Source organism: Pan troglodytes, chromosome 9 (assembly GCF_028858775.2).
Source record: "Pan troglodytes isolate AG18354 chromosome 9, NHGRI_mPanTro3-v2.0_pri, whole genome shotgun sequence".
Classification (NCBI taxonomy): Eukaryota; Metazoa; Chordata; class Mammalia; order Primates; family Hominidae; genus Pan; species Pan troglodytes.
Genome location: NC_072407.2, coordinates 58,481,243 through 58,497,923, shown reverse-complemented (window position 1 = coordinate 58,497,923; position 16,681 = coordinate 58,481,243). Strand labels below are relative to the sequence as shown.

General features: G+C 36.8%; 1 protein-coding gene across 1 annotated transcript; it reads left to right on the top strand.

The window, feature by feature from the left end:
- The first annotated feature begins 867 nt into the window (after positions 1-867).
- Positions 868-3,831, top strand: OR5T2 (olfactory receptor family 5 subfamily T member 2). The gene is made up of 2 exons (XM_003317971.6): positions 868-946; positions 1,864-3,831. Exon 2 carries the CDS (start codon positions 1,943-1,945, stop codon positions 3,020-3,022), a length of 1,080 nt encoding a protein of 359 aa, XP_003318019.5. The 5' UTR covers positions 868-946; positions 1,864-1,942; the 3' UTR covers positions 3,023-3,831.
- Positions 3,832-16,681: the final 12,850 nt, after the last annotated feature.

The window sequence follows — 16,681 nt, the reverse complement described above, 5'->3', positions numbered from 1 at the left end:
CAATAAGTAGGAGCATGCAGTGCCTTATTCCGGAATCATTTACTTTTTATTATTAAGTAAATCATCATGGTGCTATTTTGAAACAGAAGATAATTGGGGCATATTCCCCTTGGGACATCTCCTTGGATTTCATCAACAGTCGATTACAAAGATATAAACAATCTAAGTTGGCCATACTCATAGAATACCTAAATCTGCATTTGCTGTTCCACAGGTAAGAGAAAATTTCAGATAATTTGAAGAATATTTCGGCAGCTAGAATCTACAATATCAAGAATAACTATGTTTTTTTTTTACTAAACTTTTTAGCTACTAAACACCAAGAACTAAACACTTCAGTTCTGGACTATTACATATGTGAATCAAGTGTATTCATCAAAATATGATTTATTTAGAGTTATGCCTAAGAATTAAAATCCAACACTTACTAGAAAACAATAAAAAATAGAAAATATTGTATTTGTACTTATAGAGATAAATAAGAGTGCTCCTAATAGAGTATATGCTTTTATTTTTCTTATAGATAAAGATAGTTCAAAGGTCATGAATTTACCAATAAATATCAACAAAGGGCAAAAAAACATTTGACTTATTCATTTATCTGGGGTCTTGTATTTTGAAGTAATAAGGAAAACAATCAATACTTATTTTAAATTTATTTTCTGGCTTTATAATCTAGAAGTCACTTCAGATTGCTACTTATTTTATGTTTCTCTAGATTTAATGGCTTAAAAAATACAAATACATCAAGAATCATGTTTTGCTTTACCTTTATTTCCCTGAGGTCAGCAGAGGGGTAAGAGGAAGAGTGTTCCAGTTGCAGAATGAAGCCATTTATGAGGCCATGAAAAAATGCAAAAATTTCATGTACAATGAGAGAAACCTGGGATTGAATCTTGGCTCTGGAAATTATTAGCTATGAAAGTTGCTATAAAGGTGAAATAAGGTAATGTACAAGAAATGTCTGTTCTTGCAGCAAGTGCTAAATAAATGCCTGTTATTTAGCAAACTTAGTGTTTCATTATTACATTCACGATATTTGAAGTTTTCTCCCTTCCATTAAAATTTGATTCATAAAAATAGATTTGCATTAATTTAAAAAGTTGATTATATATTATTAAATCTTCAAGAATCATAGTGATTTTCTCTTTATAACTCTGAATCTTTGACTATGTGCTAATATTAACTTAATTTTTACCCAATATAAATTATTTTGGCATCTAGTAGAAATGCCTGTCTCACAAGAAATTTGGTTGAAGTATCTTATTTGCACAAAGCAAAATTAAGACAATTGTAATGTAGAAAATGGAATCATGGTAATTTGCATGTTTATTTTTGGCACAAAATGATCAAGTAATTCACAAAACTTCTTCATTCTCCAAAGAATAATTCAGAGACATTTGAATGAGCAGATGAAAAAAATCATAATTGTTCATTGGATTTAATCTTGATAGAATACTCTGTAGAACCAACCTAATTCAGCATATTCTATAATCAAAATTATTTTACATATTCTATTTTATTAATGCAATTTTCCTTCAATATTTACTCCAATCTTGTGAACAAACTATTAATGTTCTCATTCTATAGACAAGTAGATATAGCAAATCATTTTGCACAATTGCTACAAGTTCTAAAATTCTGGTATTGTATTCCAATGTTCTGTCCCCTGATACAGTCTCTTGTGTATTTGGATGCCAAAAGATTGTTTAAGCCACTCATTTTTGTGTGTTTTAATATTATTTAATATATAAACAGCTTAATACAATTCAGTGGTAAATTAACCAGTAGACCTGATGATTTTAGAAACAGAATAAGTCCAGCCAACTAATGAACGTCCATTTCTTCCATTTGATTCTGCAGTGAGTGGCATGAACACACGGCTGACCAGTTTGTCACTGTCTTCTGATTCACTACTAGAGAATTACGCACTGCTGAATATATGTCGTACAGTATATACAAGAGCACAGTTAACATCCCCTTGAGTCATGGTATTGTTCATTCTTTTTGTCATAATATGAACTGTAACTTTATGCATATCTTCAAGTTTGTTCTAGATTTCAACATGAAGAATGTCACTGAAGTTACCTTATTTGTACTGAAGGGCTTCACAGACAATCTTGAACTGCAGATCATCTTCTTCTTCCTGTTTCTAGCAATCAACCTCTTCACTCTCATGGGAAATTTGGGACTGATTTTACTGGTCATTAGGGATTCCCAGCTCCACAAACCCATGTACTATTTTCTGAGTATGTTGTCTTCTGTGGATGCCTGCTATTCCTCAGTTATTACCCCAAATATGTTAGTAGATTTTACGTCAAAGAATAAAGTCTTTTCATTCCTTGGATGTGTAGCACAGGTGTTTCTTGCTTGTAGTTTTGGAACCACAGAATGCTTTCTCTTGGCTGCAATGGCTTATGATCGCTATGTAGCCATCTACAACCCTCTCCTGTATTCAGTGAGCATGTCACCCAGAGTCTACCTGCCACTCATCAATGCTTCCTATGTTGCTGGCATTTTACATGCTACTATACATACAGTGGCTACATTTAGCCTATCCTTCTGTGGATCCAATGAAATTAGGCGTGTCTTTTGTGATATCCCTCCTCTCCTTGCTATTTCTTGTTCTGACACTCACACAAACCAGCTTCTACTCTTCTACTTTGTGGGCTCTATTGAGCTGGTCACTATCCTGATTGTTCTGATCTCCTGTGGTTTGATTCTGTTGGCCATTCTGAAGATGTATTCTGCTGAAGGGAGGAGAAAAGTCTTCTCCACATGTGGAGCTCACCTAACTGGAGTGTCAATTTATTATGGGACAATCCTCTTCATGTATGTGAGACCAAGTTCCAGCTATGCTTCGGACCATGACATGATAGTGTCAATATTTTACACCATTGTGATTCCCTTGCTGAATCCCGTCATCTACAGTTTGAGGAACAAAGATGTAAAAGACTCAATGAAAAAAATGTTTGGGAAAAATCAGGTTATCAATAAAGTATATTTTCATACTAAAAAATAAATTTAAAAAAGGTGAGGGTGATACTCTGCACCTCAATACCAAGAATGTGTCATTGTGGTGTTATGATATATGTTGGTTTTCATCCAGGGTTCCTGGCTCATAATTCCCATAGCCTTTGTTACAGTCTTTTGTTATAATGTTGGGTGTTATGCCTCAGGGGCAGGCCTTTTACCTTCTCCTGCCCTCCTTTCACTTGCACCAAGGCTGGGTTCCAATGTTTGCCTTACTGATTGTGAATCTTAAGACTCTCCCATATACCTTCGGGGAGGGAATGCTGATGCCTTGAAGCTTCCATAGAACCTAGGAAGATAGGGTTCAGTGAGCTTCTGGGGAGCAGAACAAATGGAAGTTCCTAGAGGGTGGCATGGTCAAGGAGGGCATGGAAGCTCTGCACCCCTTTCCTTATACTTTGCCCTACACATATCTTCACCAGTGTCCTTTGCAATATCCTTTTCAATAAGCCAGTAATATGTTTCCCTGAGTTTTGTGAGCTGCTTCAGTAATTTAATGAAACCCAAAGAGGGGGTCATGGGAGATCCAACTTGAAGCAGGTTGGTCAAAGTTTCAGAGACCCGAATTTGTGACTGGTGTTGTCAGGGGGCAGTTTTGGGGACTGAACCCTCAACCTATGGGATCTGACACTATCTCTGGGTAGATAGTGTTGCAACTGAATTAGAGGATACCCAGTTGGTGATTACCACGTGGTGTGGGAGGAAGAAATCCCTACCCATTTGATCACAGAAGTCTTCTGTGTTGATGATTGTTGTGGTATGACAGTAGAGGAAAAACCTGGTTAGCAAGAGTTTTCCCTAGACGATAATAAGAATGTTTAATTTATTAGTGTAATCCTGTTTTTTTTCTTGGACGTTTTAAAATAAAGATCGTAAGTGACCCTGTACCTATGCTGTTCTTACATGTAGAAAAATCTGTGTCATCTATTTTCTTTATGTATGTATACATATACATATGTTCACGTATACATGTACATACATGCTGATAGTCATTGATATACACAAAAATGCACATTCACAGGCATTTATGTTTGTAACCTTTACTTAAAAATGTGTATTGTTTTCTTTCATCTCCATATAATGAATATTTTGCTAAAATATGATTAATACATCTAAATCACACTTCAAAAGTATAAATATAGAGCATCTCCTCCCACAGAATATTTCTACATAATACATCTGCATTTATTTTCTCCTGTTTGGAGGCTCTGTCCTCTGATACTATGTGATTCCTTACTTCAAAAGTCAAAATTAAGTTATGGTCATTGATATTCATCATATGTGTGTGCAAAATCATGCAAATGAGGACAGCCCCTGTGTGCATATGTGTGGCGTGTGTGTGCTTGTGTGTATGTATGATTTAGAATAGAAGAGATATTTAAACACCACTTAAAATCAGAAAGATTGTTTTCATTCTTTAAAAATTGTAAAGTCTGCATGACAAAAAGTACCAAAAATATAATAAAAAACCGAACTACAGACTTGGGAAAATAGATACAATCATTCATTTGTTGAGTTAATTCATAATAAAATTTATAGCACAATGCATAAAATATACATGGATAAAATTCATAAAAGGTGAAACCTCTTATGGACAATGGATATACTTTAATAATAATCTAGAAAATGTAAATGTGAAATGATAGAAAACACTCAAACACTTTTGGGTAATTTGCTAGCAAATACAAACTAAGGTGAGTACACTAAATTTGAAACTTTATAAACTAAAAGCTTTCATAAAATAAGCAATTTCTTTTCATGTATCAGACACAATTTGTTATCAAGAATACACATCAGTTACATGGGCAAAATAAAAGTTGGGACTTAATTTAAAAAGGCACACAACATGTAAAATTATATCTAAACTCATTTAAAAATAATATATTAAGGTAAAATTCCCATGTGATAAAATTAACTATTTATGGGAATAATTCAGTGGCAATTACTACATTCACAATATTGTTCAATCACCACCTCTGTCTAGCTCCAGAACACGTCCATCAGTAAGAAGTACACAATAAGTAGTTTCTCCCCAGTTCTCACTTACTCCATCCCCCCAAAATCTGTGCTCCATGTCTGTATTTTCCTATTCTGGATATTTCTTATAAAGGAACCATAGAAAAGTGACCTTTGCTTCCTGTTCTGCTTTCACTTAGCATAATGTTTTCAAACATTATTTGAAAACATTCCATGTCTGTTGTAGCATGGGTTGTTTTTTCATTTATTTTATTTTATTTTATTTTTTTTCTATTTTTTTATTTTATTTATTTATTTATTTATTTTTTGAGACGGAGTCTTGCTCTGTCGCCCAGGCTGGAGTGCAGTGGCACGATCTCGGCTCACTGCAAGCTCCGTCTCCCGAGTTCACGCCATTCTCCTGCCTCAGCCTCCCGAGTAGCTGGGAGTACAGGCGCCCACCACCACCATGCCCGGCTAATTTTTTGTATTTTTAGTAGAGACGGAGTTTCACCGTGTTAGCCAGGATAGTCTCGATCTCCTGACCTTGTGATCTGCCCGCCTCGGCTCCCCGAAGTGCTGGGTTTACAGGCTTGAGCCACCGCACCCGGCCTCTTTTATTTTTTAAATTGTGTTTTATTGTGCTTTACATGAAATATACCCTCTAACATTTGTAAGTTTACATTACTTTTAATTATAGGCACAATGTTGGAAGTAGATCCTTAGAACTTATTTATCTTGCATATTGAGACTTTATACCTGTTGATTAAAAACTCCCCATTTCTCCCAGCTCCTAGTCCCTTGAAACTGCCATTCTACTTTCTGGTTCTATAAGTTTGAGTATTTTATAGATTCTTCCTATAAATGGAATCATGCAGTATTTATTATTTTGTAACTGGTTTGTTTCATTTAGTATAATGTCCTCCAGGTTAATCCATGTTCTCCTATATTGCAAGATGCCCATATTTTAAGGCTGAATAATATGCCATTGCATGTATATGCCACATTTCCTTTACCCATTCATCCATCAATGGACTCTGAGATTGTTTCCACCTCTTGGCTATTTTGAATAATGCTGCATGAACATGGGTGTTCTAATATCTTTTTGACATCGTAATATAAACTCTTTTGGATAAATACCCCAAATTTGGAGAGATTATTGGATGATATGGTAGTTCTATATTTTCTGAGCAGTTTCCATAGTGTCTGCACCATTTTGCTTTTCATTGAAAAATTTCAAGGATCCTAACTTCTTCATATTTTTTTCAGTAATTGCTGTCTTTTATTTTCTTTTTAATAATTATCATCCTCACACATCCTCACAGATATAAGGTGATATTTCATTGTTGTGTTGATTTGCATTTTCCTCCTGAGTGGTGATCTTGAATATCTTTTCATATATCTGTTGGTCATTTGTATCTCTTCTTTGAAGGAATGCCAATTCATGTCTTTAGCCTGTTTTCAATTGGGTCATTAGGATTTTTTGTTTGTTTGTTTGTCGATATAGAGTTGTAGGAGTTACTAATATATTTTAGAAGTTAAACCCTTATCAGATATATGGTTTGCAAATATTTTCTCCCATTTTGTATACTGTATATACACTGTGTTGATTGTTTCCTTAACTATGCAGAAGTTTTTTAGTTTGATAAATTCCAACTTGTCAATTTTGTTTTTATTTTGCTGTCTGTACTTTTGGTATCATCTTCAAGCAATCATTCCCAAGGCTAATGTAATAAAAATTTTCTCTATCTTCTCTCCTAGGAGTTTTGAAGTTTCAGGTCTTATGTTTAATCCATTTTGAGCTGACTTTTGAGTATAATTTAAGATAAGGTCCCAATTTTATTCTTTTGCATGTGGATATCCAGTTTTCCCAGAACCGTTTGTTGAAGAGACTCTCCTTTACTCTGTGTTAGGAGCCCTGTCGAAGATGTGGACCATATATATGTGGATTTGTTCTTTTGATCTCTCTCTATCTTCCAGTGGTCTATATGTCAGTCTATATGTAAGTACCATACAGTTTTGTTTTGTTATTTTTTTGAGGCAGAGTCTCAATGTGTCACCCAGGCTGGAGTGCACTGGTGCAGTGGCCTGATTGTGGTTCACTGCAGACTCAACGTTCTGGATTTAAGAGATCCTCCTGCCTCAGCCTCCCAAAAAGCTGGGACTAGAGGTGCATATCACCATGCCCAGGTAATTTTTATGTTATTTTATTTTTTGTAAAGATGAGATCTAATTATGTTGCCAAGACTGGTTTTGAACTTCTGGCCTCAAGCAATCCACTTTCCTCAGCCTTCCAAATTGCTGGCACTATAGGTGTGAAACACTATGTTTTGTCCTGTGCAGTTTTAATTACTGCAGATTTGTAATATATTTTGAAATTAGAAAATATGGAACCTCCAGTTTCGTTCTTCGTCTTCTAGATTATTTTGACTACTCAGGGTGTTTTGTGGTTCCATATAAAATTTAGGGCTTTCTTTTTTCTGTTACTGTAAACCATGTCTTTGGGGTTTTGGGGATTTCATTGAACCTGCAAAGCACTTTGGATAGAATAGGCATTTTAACAATATTAAGTTCTCCAATTCGTGAACCTAGGATGACTTACCATTTGTTATCTTCTTGAATTTATTTCACAAATGTTTTGTAGTTTTCAGTCTACACACCTTCCGCCTCCTTAGTTAAGTTTATTCTATTTTATTCAAAAGCTATATTTATTTTATGGAGGTGGATAATATCCCACTGTATGCATATATCACAATCTGTGTATCCATTTATCTGTTGATGGAAATTTTGACTTTTTTTTCTTAACCACTTGGCTATTGTGAGTAGAGCTGCCTCTACATGACTTTGTTTGATTACTTGGGTATATAACTTGTAGTGGAATTGTAGTCATATGGTAATTCTATGTTTAACTTTTTGAGGAACTGCCAAACTGCTTTGCATAGTAGCTTAGTACCTGAATGATTTTACATTTACATTCCCAACAGCAAAGCATGAGGGTATAAGTTTATCCACATCCTCACCAACGTTTGCTATTTTGTCTTCCATTCTGATTGATATGAAGTGGTATTTCATTGTGATTCTCATCTACAATTCTCTAATAACTAATGTTGAGTAACTTTCATGTTTTTATTGGTCATTTGTTTATCTCTCTGGAGAAAATTTTATTCAAGTATTTTTGTCATTTTTAAGTAGACTCCTAAGGTTATTTGACTCCTTATTGTTGAGTTGTGGGAGTTTTTTAAGTATTCTAGTTATCTAATACCTATCAAATGTATTATTTGGAAATTTTTTCTTCCATTTTTTAGGTTTTCTTTTCACTGCCTTGATAATGTCCTTTGATGAAGAAATATTCTTAATTTTGATGAAGTTTGATTTATAAATTTTCTGCTGTTGTTGCTTGTAGCTGGGGTAGCATGTTTAGGAATCTATTGCCAAACACAAAGAAGGTGGTGAAGATTTACACCTATGTTGTCTTCTAAGAGTTTTATCATTTTACTTTTATGTTTAGGGTGTTGATTTGAAGTTAATTTTTGTGTATAATTAGATGTAGTGGTTCTTCTTTATTACTTTTTGTTTGGCTATTCAGTTGTCTGGTAGACTAAATGTATTTTTAATTATTGTTCAAAGTAAAATTTTAATGATATTTTATTGCTTCCTTTATTTACCAAAATAGGAGCTTCCTGGAATTATTAAAACTGCTAGAGGCGTGAGTGGAAAAATATCCCCAAATTTGTCCTGGCTGTATGAACATTAAATATTTGCAAATGTAAGTACTAACATATATTAAAAATAGAAATACCAAAAAATTTTTGTTGTATCTAACAGTTTTGAAAATATTGACACTATGTGGCCTAACAATTTCCAAGCGTCATCCAAGTGTACAGACTTGATAGAATATTGTATGAGAGAAAAATGAGGACTAAAAAGATGTGAATTACATTATTTCATGTAATATAGAAGACTCAACACAACCAATTTTTTAATCTAGTTTAAATGCATTAACAAATCTATAACAATCAAGATATGTAAATAACAAAATCATATTCTTTGAAGAAAAAATAAGTCAATCAAAAATGATGTAGACATCATAAATTCCCTCACATAAATTTAAAACTACATAAGTAGAAATGATACATAACGTTTATTTACCAAAAATATAATAGTAAATTGATTTATTTTAAAAACTAGACAGAATTTATCAACCTTGAAGACATTGTGTTAAGTAAAATAAGTCCATCACAGAAGGACCGATACTCTGTGATGTCACTTATATAAGGTATGCAAAATAATCAGATGCATAAACACACAGAGGAGAATGGGGGTTTCCAGGTGCTGGGGCTAGGAAGCAGGAATAAATGGAGAGTTACTATAAAACAGGTATAGCATTTCAGTCATGCCAGTGGATTAAGTTCTAGAGAGGTTCTGTATTTATCTATTTTTTGTTGTTGTTGCCCGTATAGGTAAGACTACTGCCATATACACTTACCATTTTTTTATTATTATACTTTAAGTTTTAGGGTACATGTGCACAATGTACAGGTTAGTTACATATGTATACACGAGCCATGTTGGTGTGCTGCACCCATTAACTCGTCATTTAACATTAGGTATATCTCCTAATGCTATCCCTCCCCCCTCCCCCCACCCCACAACAGGCCCCGGTGTGTGATGTTCCCCTTCCTGTGTCCATGTGTTCTCATTGTTCAATTCCCACCTATGAGTGAGAACATGCGGTGTTTGGTTTTTTGTCCTTGTGATAGTTTGCTGAGAATGATGGTTTCCAGCTTCATCCATGACCCTACAAAGGACAGGAACTCATCATTTTTTATGGCTGCATAGTATTCCATGGTGTATATGTGCCACATTTTCTTAATCCAGTCTATCATTGTTGGACATTTGGGTTGGTTCCAAGTCTTTGCTATTGTGAATAGTGCCGCAATAAACATATGTGTGCATGTATCTTTATAGCAACATGATTTATAATCCTTTGGGTATATGCCCAGTAATGGGATGGCTGGGTCAAATGGTATTTCTAGTTCTAGATCCCTGAGGAATTGCCACACTGACTTCCATAATGGTTGAACTAGTTTACAGTCCCACCAACAGTGTAAAAGTGTTCCTATTTCTCCACATCCTCTCTAGCACCTGTTGTTTCCTGACTTTTTAATGATCGCCATTCTAACTGGTGTGAGATGGTATCTCATTGTGGTTTTGATTTGCATTTCTCTGATAGCCAGTGATGATGAGCCTTTTTTCATGTGTCTTTTGGCTGCATAAATGTCTTCTTTTGAGAAGTGTCTATTTGTATCCTTTGCCCACTTTTTGATGGGGTTGTTTGTTTTTTTCTTGTAAATTTGTTTGAGTTCATTGTAGATTCTGGATACTAGCCCTTTGTCAGATGAGTAGATTGCAAAATTTTCTCCCATTCTGTAGGGTGCCTGTTCACTCTGATGGTAGTTTCTTTTCCTGTGCAGAAGCTCTTTAGTTTAATTAGATCCCATTTGTCAATTTTGGCTTTTGTTGCCATTGCTTTTGGTGTTTTAGACATGAAGTTCTTGCCCATGCCTATGTCCTGAATGGTATTGCCTAGGTTTTCTTCTAGGGTTTTTATGGTTTTAGGTCTAAGTTTTAAGTCTTTAATCCATCTTGAATTAATTTTTGTATAAGGTGTAAGGAAGGGATCCCCAGTTTCAGCTTTCTACATATAGCTAGCCAGTTTTCCCAGCACCATTTATTAAATAGGGAATCCTTTCCCCATTACTTGTTTTTGTCAGGTTTCTCAAAGATCAGACGGTTGTAGATATGCGGCATTATTTCTGAGGGCTCTGTTCTGTTCCATTGGTCTATATATCTGTTGTGTTACCAGTACCATGCTGTTTTGGTAGCAATACCATGCTGTTTTGGTTACTGTAGCCTTGTAGTATAGTTTGAAGTCAGGTAGCATGATGCCTCCAGCTTTGTTCTTTTGGCTTCGGATTGACTTGGCAACGCGGGCTCTTTTTTTGGTTCCATATGAACTTTAAAGTAGTTTTTTCCAATTCTTTGAAGAAAGTCATTGGTAGCTTGATGGGGATGGCATTGAATCTATAAATTACCTTGGGCAGTATGGCCATTTTCACGATATTGATTCTTCTTACCCATGAGCATGGAATGTTTTTCCATTTGTTTGTATCCTCTTTTATTTCATTGAGCAGTTGTTTGTAGTTTTCCTTGAAGAGGTCCTTCACATCCCTTGTAAGTTGGATTCCTAGGTATTTTATTCTCTTGAAGCAATTGCGAATGGGAGTTCACTCATGATTTGGCTCTCTGTTTGTCTGTTTTTGATGTGCAAGAATGCTTGTGATTTTTGCACATTGATTTTGTATCCTGAGACTTTGCTGAAGTTGCCTATCAGCTTAAGGAGATTTTGGGCTGAGATGATGGGGTTTTCTAGATATACAATCATGTCATCTGCAAACAGGGACAATTTGACTTCCTCTTTTCCTAATTGAATACCCTTTATTTCCTTCTCCTGCCTGATTTCCCTGGCCAGAACTTGCAACACTATGTTGAATAGGAGTGGTGAGAGAGGACATCCCTGTCTTGTGCCTGTTTTCAAAGGGAATGCTTCCAGTTTTTGCCCATTCAGTATGATATTGGCTATGGGTTTGTCATAGATAGCTCTTATTATTTTGAGATATGTCCCATCATTACCTAATTTATTGAGAGTTTTTAGCATGAAGTGTTGTTGAGTTTTGTCAAAGGCCTTTTCTGCATCTATTGAGATAATCATATGGTTTTTGTCATTCGTTCTGTTTACATGCTGGATCACATTTATTGATTTGTGTATGTTGAACCAGCCTTGCATCCCAGGGATGAAGCCCACTTGATCATGGTGGATAAGCTTTTTGATGTGCTGCTGGATTCGGTTTGCCAGTATTTTTTTGAGGATTTTTGCATTGATGTTCATCAGGGATATAGGTCTAAAATTCTCTGTTTTTGTTGTGTCTCTGCCAGGCTTTGGTATCAGGATGATGCTGGCCTCATAAAATGAGTTAGGGAGGATTCCCTCTTTTTCTATTGATTGGAATAGTTTCAGGAGGAATGGTACCAGCTCCTCCTTGTACCTCTGGTAGAATTCGGCTGTGAATCCATCTGGTCCTGGACTTTTTTTGGTGGGTAAGCTATTGATTATTGCCACAATTTCAGGTCCTGTTATTGGTCTATTCAGAGATTCAGCTTCTTCCTGGTTTAGTCTTGGGAGGTTGTATGTGTTGAGGAAGTTATCCATTTCTTCTAGATTTTCTAGTTTATTTGCATAGAGGTGTTTATAGTATTCTCTGATGGTAGTTTGTATTTCTGTGGGATCAGTGGTGATATCCCCTTTATCATTTTTTATTGCATCTATTTGCTTCTTCTCTCTTCTTTATTAGTCTTGCTAGCGGTCTATCAATTTTGTTGATCTTTTCAAAAAACAAGCTCCTGGATTCATTGATTTTTTGAAGAGTTTTTTAAAGGGTTTATTTCCTTCAGTTCTGCTCTGATCTTAGTTATTTCTTGCCTTCTGCTAGCTTTTGAATGTGTTTGCTCTTGCTTCTCTAGTTCTTTTAATTGTGATGTTAGGGTGTCAATTTTAGATCTTTTCTGCTTTCTCTTGTGGGAATTTAGTGCTATAAATTTCTCTCTACACACTGCTTTCAATGTGTCCCAGAGATTCTGGCATGTTGTGTCTTTGTTCCCGTTGGTTTCAAAGAACATCTTTATTTCTGCCTTCATTTCGTTATGTACCCAGTAGTCATTCAGGAGCAGGTTGTTCAGTTTCCATGTAGTTGGGAAGTTTTGAGTGAGTTTCTTAATCCCGAGTTCTAGTTTGATTGCACTGTGGTCTGAGAGAAAGTTTGTTATAATTTCTGTTCTTTTACATTTGCTGAGGAGTGCTTTACTTCCAACTATGTGGTCAATTTTGGAATAGGTGTGGTATGGTGCTGAGAAGAATGTCTATTCTGTTGATTTGGGGTGGAGAGTTCTGTAGATGTCTATTAGGTCTGCTTGGTGCAGAGCTGAGTTCAATTCCTGGATATCCTTGTTAACTTTCCGTCTCGTTGATCTGTCTAATGTTGACAGTGGGGTGTTAAAGTCTCCCATTATTATTGTGTGGGAGTCTAAGTCTCTTTCTAGGTCTCTAAGGACTTGCTTTATGAATCTGGGTGCTCCTGTATTGGGTGCATATATATTTAGGATAGTTAGCTCTTCTTGTTGAATTGATCCCTTTACCATTATGTAATGGCCTTCTTTGTCTCTTTTGATCTTTGTTGGTTTAAAGTCTGTTTTATCAGAGACTAGGATTGCAGCCCCTACCTCTTTTTGTTTTCTATTTGCTTGGTAGATCTTCCTCCATCCCTTTATTTTGAGCCTATGTGTGTCTCTGCACTTGAGATGGGTTTCCTAAATACAGCACAGTGATTGGTCTTGACTCTTTATCCAATTTGCCAGTCTGTGTCTTTTAATTGGAGCATTTAGCCCATTTACATTTAAGGTTAATATTGTTATGTGTGAATTTGACCCTGTCATTATGATGTTAGCTAGTTATTTTGCTCGTTAGTTGATGCAGTTTCTTCCTAGCCTTGATGGTCTTTCCAATTTGGCATGTTTTTGCAGTGGCTGGTACTGGTTGTTCCTTTCCATGTTTAGTGCTTCCTTCAGGAGCTCTTTTAGGGCAGGCCTGATGGTGACAAAATCTCTCAGCATTTGCTTGTCTGTAAAGGATTTTAATTTCTTCTTCACTTATGAAACTTAGTTTGGTTGGATATGAAATTCTGAGTTGAAAATTCTTTTCTTTAAGAATGTTGAATATTGGCCCCCACTCTCTTCTGGCTTCTAGAGTTTCTGCTGAGAGATCAGTTGTTAGTCTGATGGGCTTCCCTTTGTGGGTAGCCGAACCTTTCTCTCTGGCTGCCTTTAACATTTTTTCCTTCATTTCAACTTTGGTGAATGTGACAATTATGTGTCTTGGAGTTGCTCTTCTCGAGGAGTATCTTTGTGGCATTCTCTGTATTTCCTGAATTTGAATGTTTGCCTGCCTTGCTAGGTTGGGGAAGTTCTCCTGGATAATATCCTGCAGAGAGTTTTCCAACTTGGTTCCATTCCCCCCGTCACTTTCAGGTACACCAGACGGAGCTTTGGTCTTTTCACATAGTCCCATATTTCTTAGAGGCTTTGTTCATTTCTTTTCATTCTTTTTTCTCTAAACTTCTCTTCTCACTTCATTTCATTCATTTCGTCTTCCATCACTGATACCCTTCCTTCCAGTTGATTGAATCCGCTACTGAGGCTTGTGCATTCAGCATGTAGTTCTCATGCCTTGGTTTGCAGCTCCATCAGGTCCTTTAAGGACTTCTCTGCATTAGTTATTCTAGTTAGCCATTCATCTAACTTTTTTTCAAGGTTTTTAACTTTTTTGCCAAGGGTTCAAACTTCCTCCTTTAGCTCAGAGTAGTTTGATCGTCTGAAGCCTTCTTCTCTCAACTCATCAAAGTCATTCTCTGTCCATCTTTGTTCCGTTGCTGGTGAGGAGTTGCGTTCCTTTGGAGTAGGAGAGGCACTCTGATTTTTACAGTTTCGTTTTTCTCCTCTGTTGTTACCCCCATCTTTGTGGTTTTATCTACCTTTGGTCTTTGGTGATGGTGATGTACAGATGGGGTTTTGGTGTGGATGTCCTTTCTGTTTGTTAGTTTTCCTTCTAACCATCAGGACCCTCAGATGCAGATCTGTTGGAGTTTGCTGGAGGTCTACTCCAGACCCTGTTTGCCTGGGTATCAGCACTGGAGGCTGCAGAACAGTGGATATTGGTGAACAGCAAATGTTGCTGCCTTATCGTTCCTCTGGAAGTTTTGTCTCAGAGGAGTACCCAGTCGTGGGAGGTGTTAGTCTGCCCCTACTGGGGGGTGCCTCCCAGTTAGTCTACTCGGGGGTCAGGGACCCACTTGACGAGGCAGTCTGTCCGTTTTCAGATCTCCAGCTGCGTGCTGGGAGAAGCACTACTCTCTTCAAAGCTGTCAGACAGGGAAATTTAAGTCTGCAGAGGATTCTGCTGCCTTTTGTTTGTCTATGCCCTGCCCCCAGAGGTGGAGTCTACAGAGGCAGGCAGGCCTCCCTGAGCTGCAGCGGGCTCTACCCAATTCAAGCTTCCCGGCTGTTTTGTTTACCTACTCAAGCCTCGGCAATATTGGGTGCCCCTCCCCCAGCCTCGCTGCTGCCTTGCAGTTTGACCTCAGACTGCTGTGCTAGCAATGAGCAAGGGTCCTTGGGCACAGGACCCTCCGAGCCAGGCACAAGATATAATCTCCTGGTGTGCCATTTGCTAAGACTGTTAGAAAAGTGCAGTATTAGGGTGGGAGTGACCCGATTTTCCAGGTGCCATCTGTCACCCTTTTCTTTGACTAGGAAAGGGAATTCCCTGATCCCTTGTGCTTCCCAGGTGAGGTGATGCCTCGCCCTGCTTCAGCTCACGCTCGATGTGCTGCACCCACTATCCTGCACCCACTTTCCCACACTCTCCAGTGAGATGAACCCGGTACCTCAGTTGGAAATGCAGAAATCACCCATTTTCTGCGTTGCTGGTGCTGGGAGCTGTAGACTGGAGCTGTTCTTATTCGGCCATCTTGGCTCCACCCACACACTTACAATTTTTAAGATGATAAATCTCTCTTGAAAAGAGAATAAAAGGTTGTGATAGTCTTTATTTCTGCCTTAATTTCGTTATTTACCCAGTAGTTTCTCAGGAGCAGGTTGTTCAGTTTCCATGTAGTTGTGTGGTTTTGAATGAATATGTTAATCCTGAGTTCTAATTTGATTGCACTGTGGTCTGAGAGACTGTTTGTTATGATTTCCATTCTTTAGAATTTGTTTTACTTACAATTATGTGGTTAATTTTAGAATAAGTGTGATGTGGTGCTGAGAAGAATGTATATTCTGTTGATTTGGGGTGGAGAGTTCTGTAGATGTCTATTAGGTCATCTTGGTCCAGAGCTGAGTTCAAGTCCCGGAAATCCTTGTTAATTTTCTGTCTCCTTGATCTGTCTAATATTGACAGTGAGGTGTTAAAGTCTCCCACTATTATTGTGTGGGAATCTAAGATGTTCTTTGAAACCAATTAGGACAAAGACACAACATACCAGAATCTCTGGGGCACATTTAAAGCAGTGTGTAGAGGGAAATTTGTAGCACTAAATGCCCACAAGAGAAAGCAGGAAAGATCTAAAATCAACACCCTAACATCACAATTAAAATAATTAGAGAAGCAAGAGCAAACACATTCAAAAGCTAGCAGAAGACAAGAAATAACTAAGATCAGAGCAGAACTGAAGGAGATAGAGACATGAAAAACCCTTCAAAAAATCAATGAATCCAGGAGCTTGTTTTTTGAAAAGATCAACAAAATAGATAGCTCACTAGCCAGACTAATAAAGAAGAAATGAGAGAAGAATCAAATAGATGCAATAAAAAATGATAAAGGGGATATCACCACTGATCCCACAGAAATACAAACTACCATCAGAGAATACTATAAACACCTCTATGCAAATAAACTAGAAAATCTAGAAGAAACGGACAAATTCCTGGACACATACACCCTCCCAAGACTAAATCAGGAAGAAGTTGAATCCCTGAATAGAACAATAACAAGTTCTGAAATTAAGGCAGTAATTAATAG

What these genes read in the sequence shown, in the direction of transcription:
- OR5T2 (XM_003317971.6), top strand. Translation starts at nt 1,943, where the DNA reads ATGTCGTACAGTATATACAAGAGCACAGTTAACATCCCCTTGAGTCAT.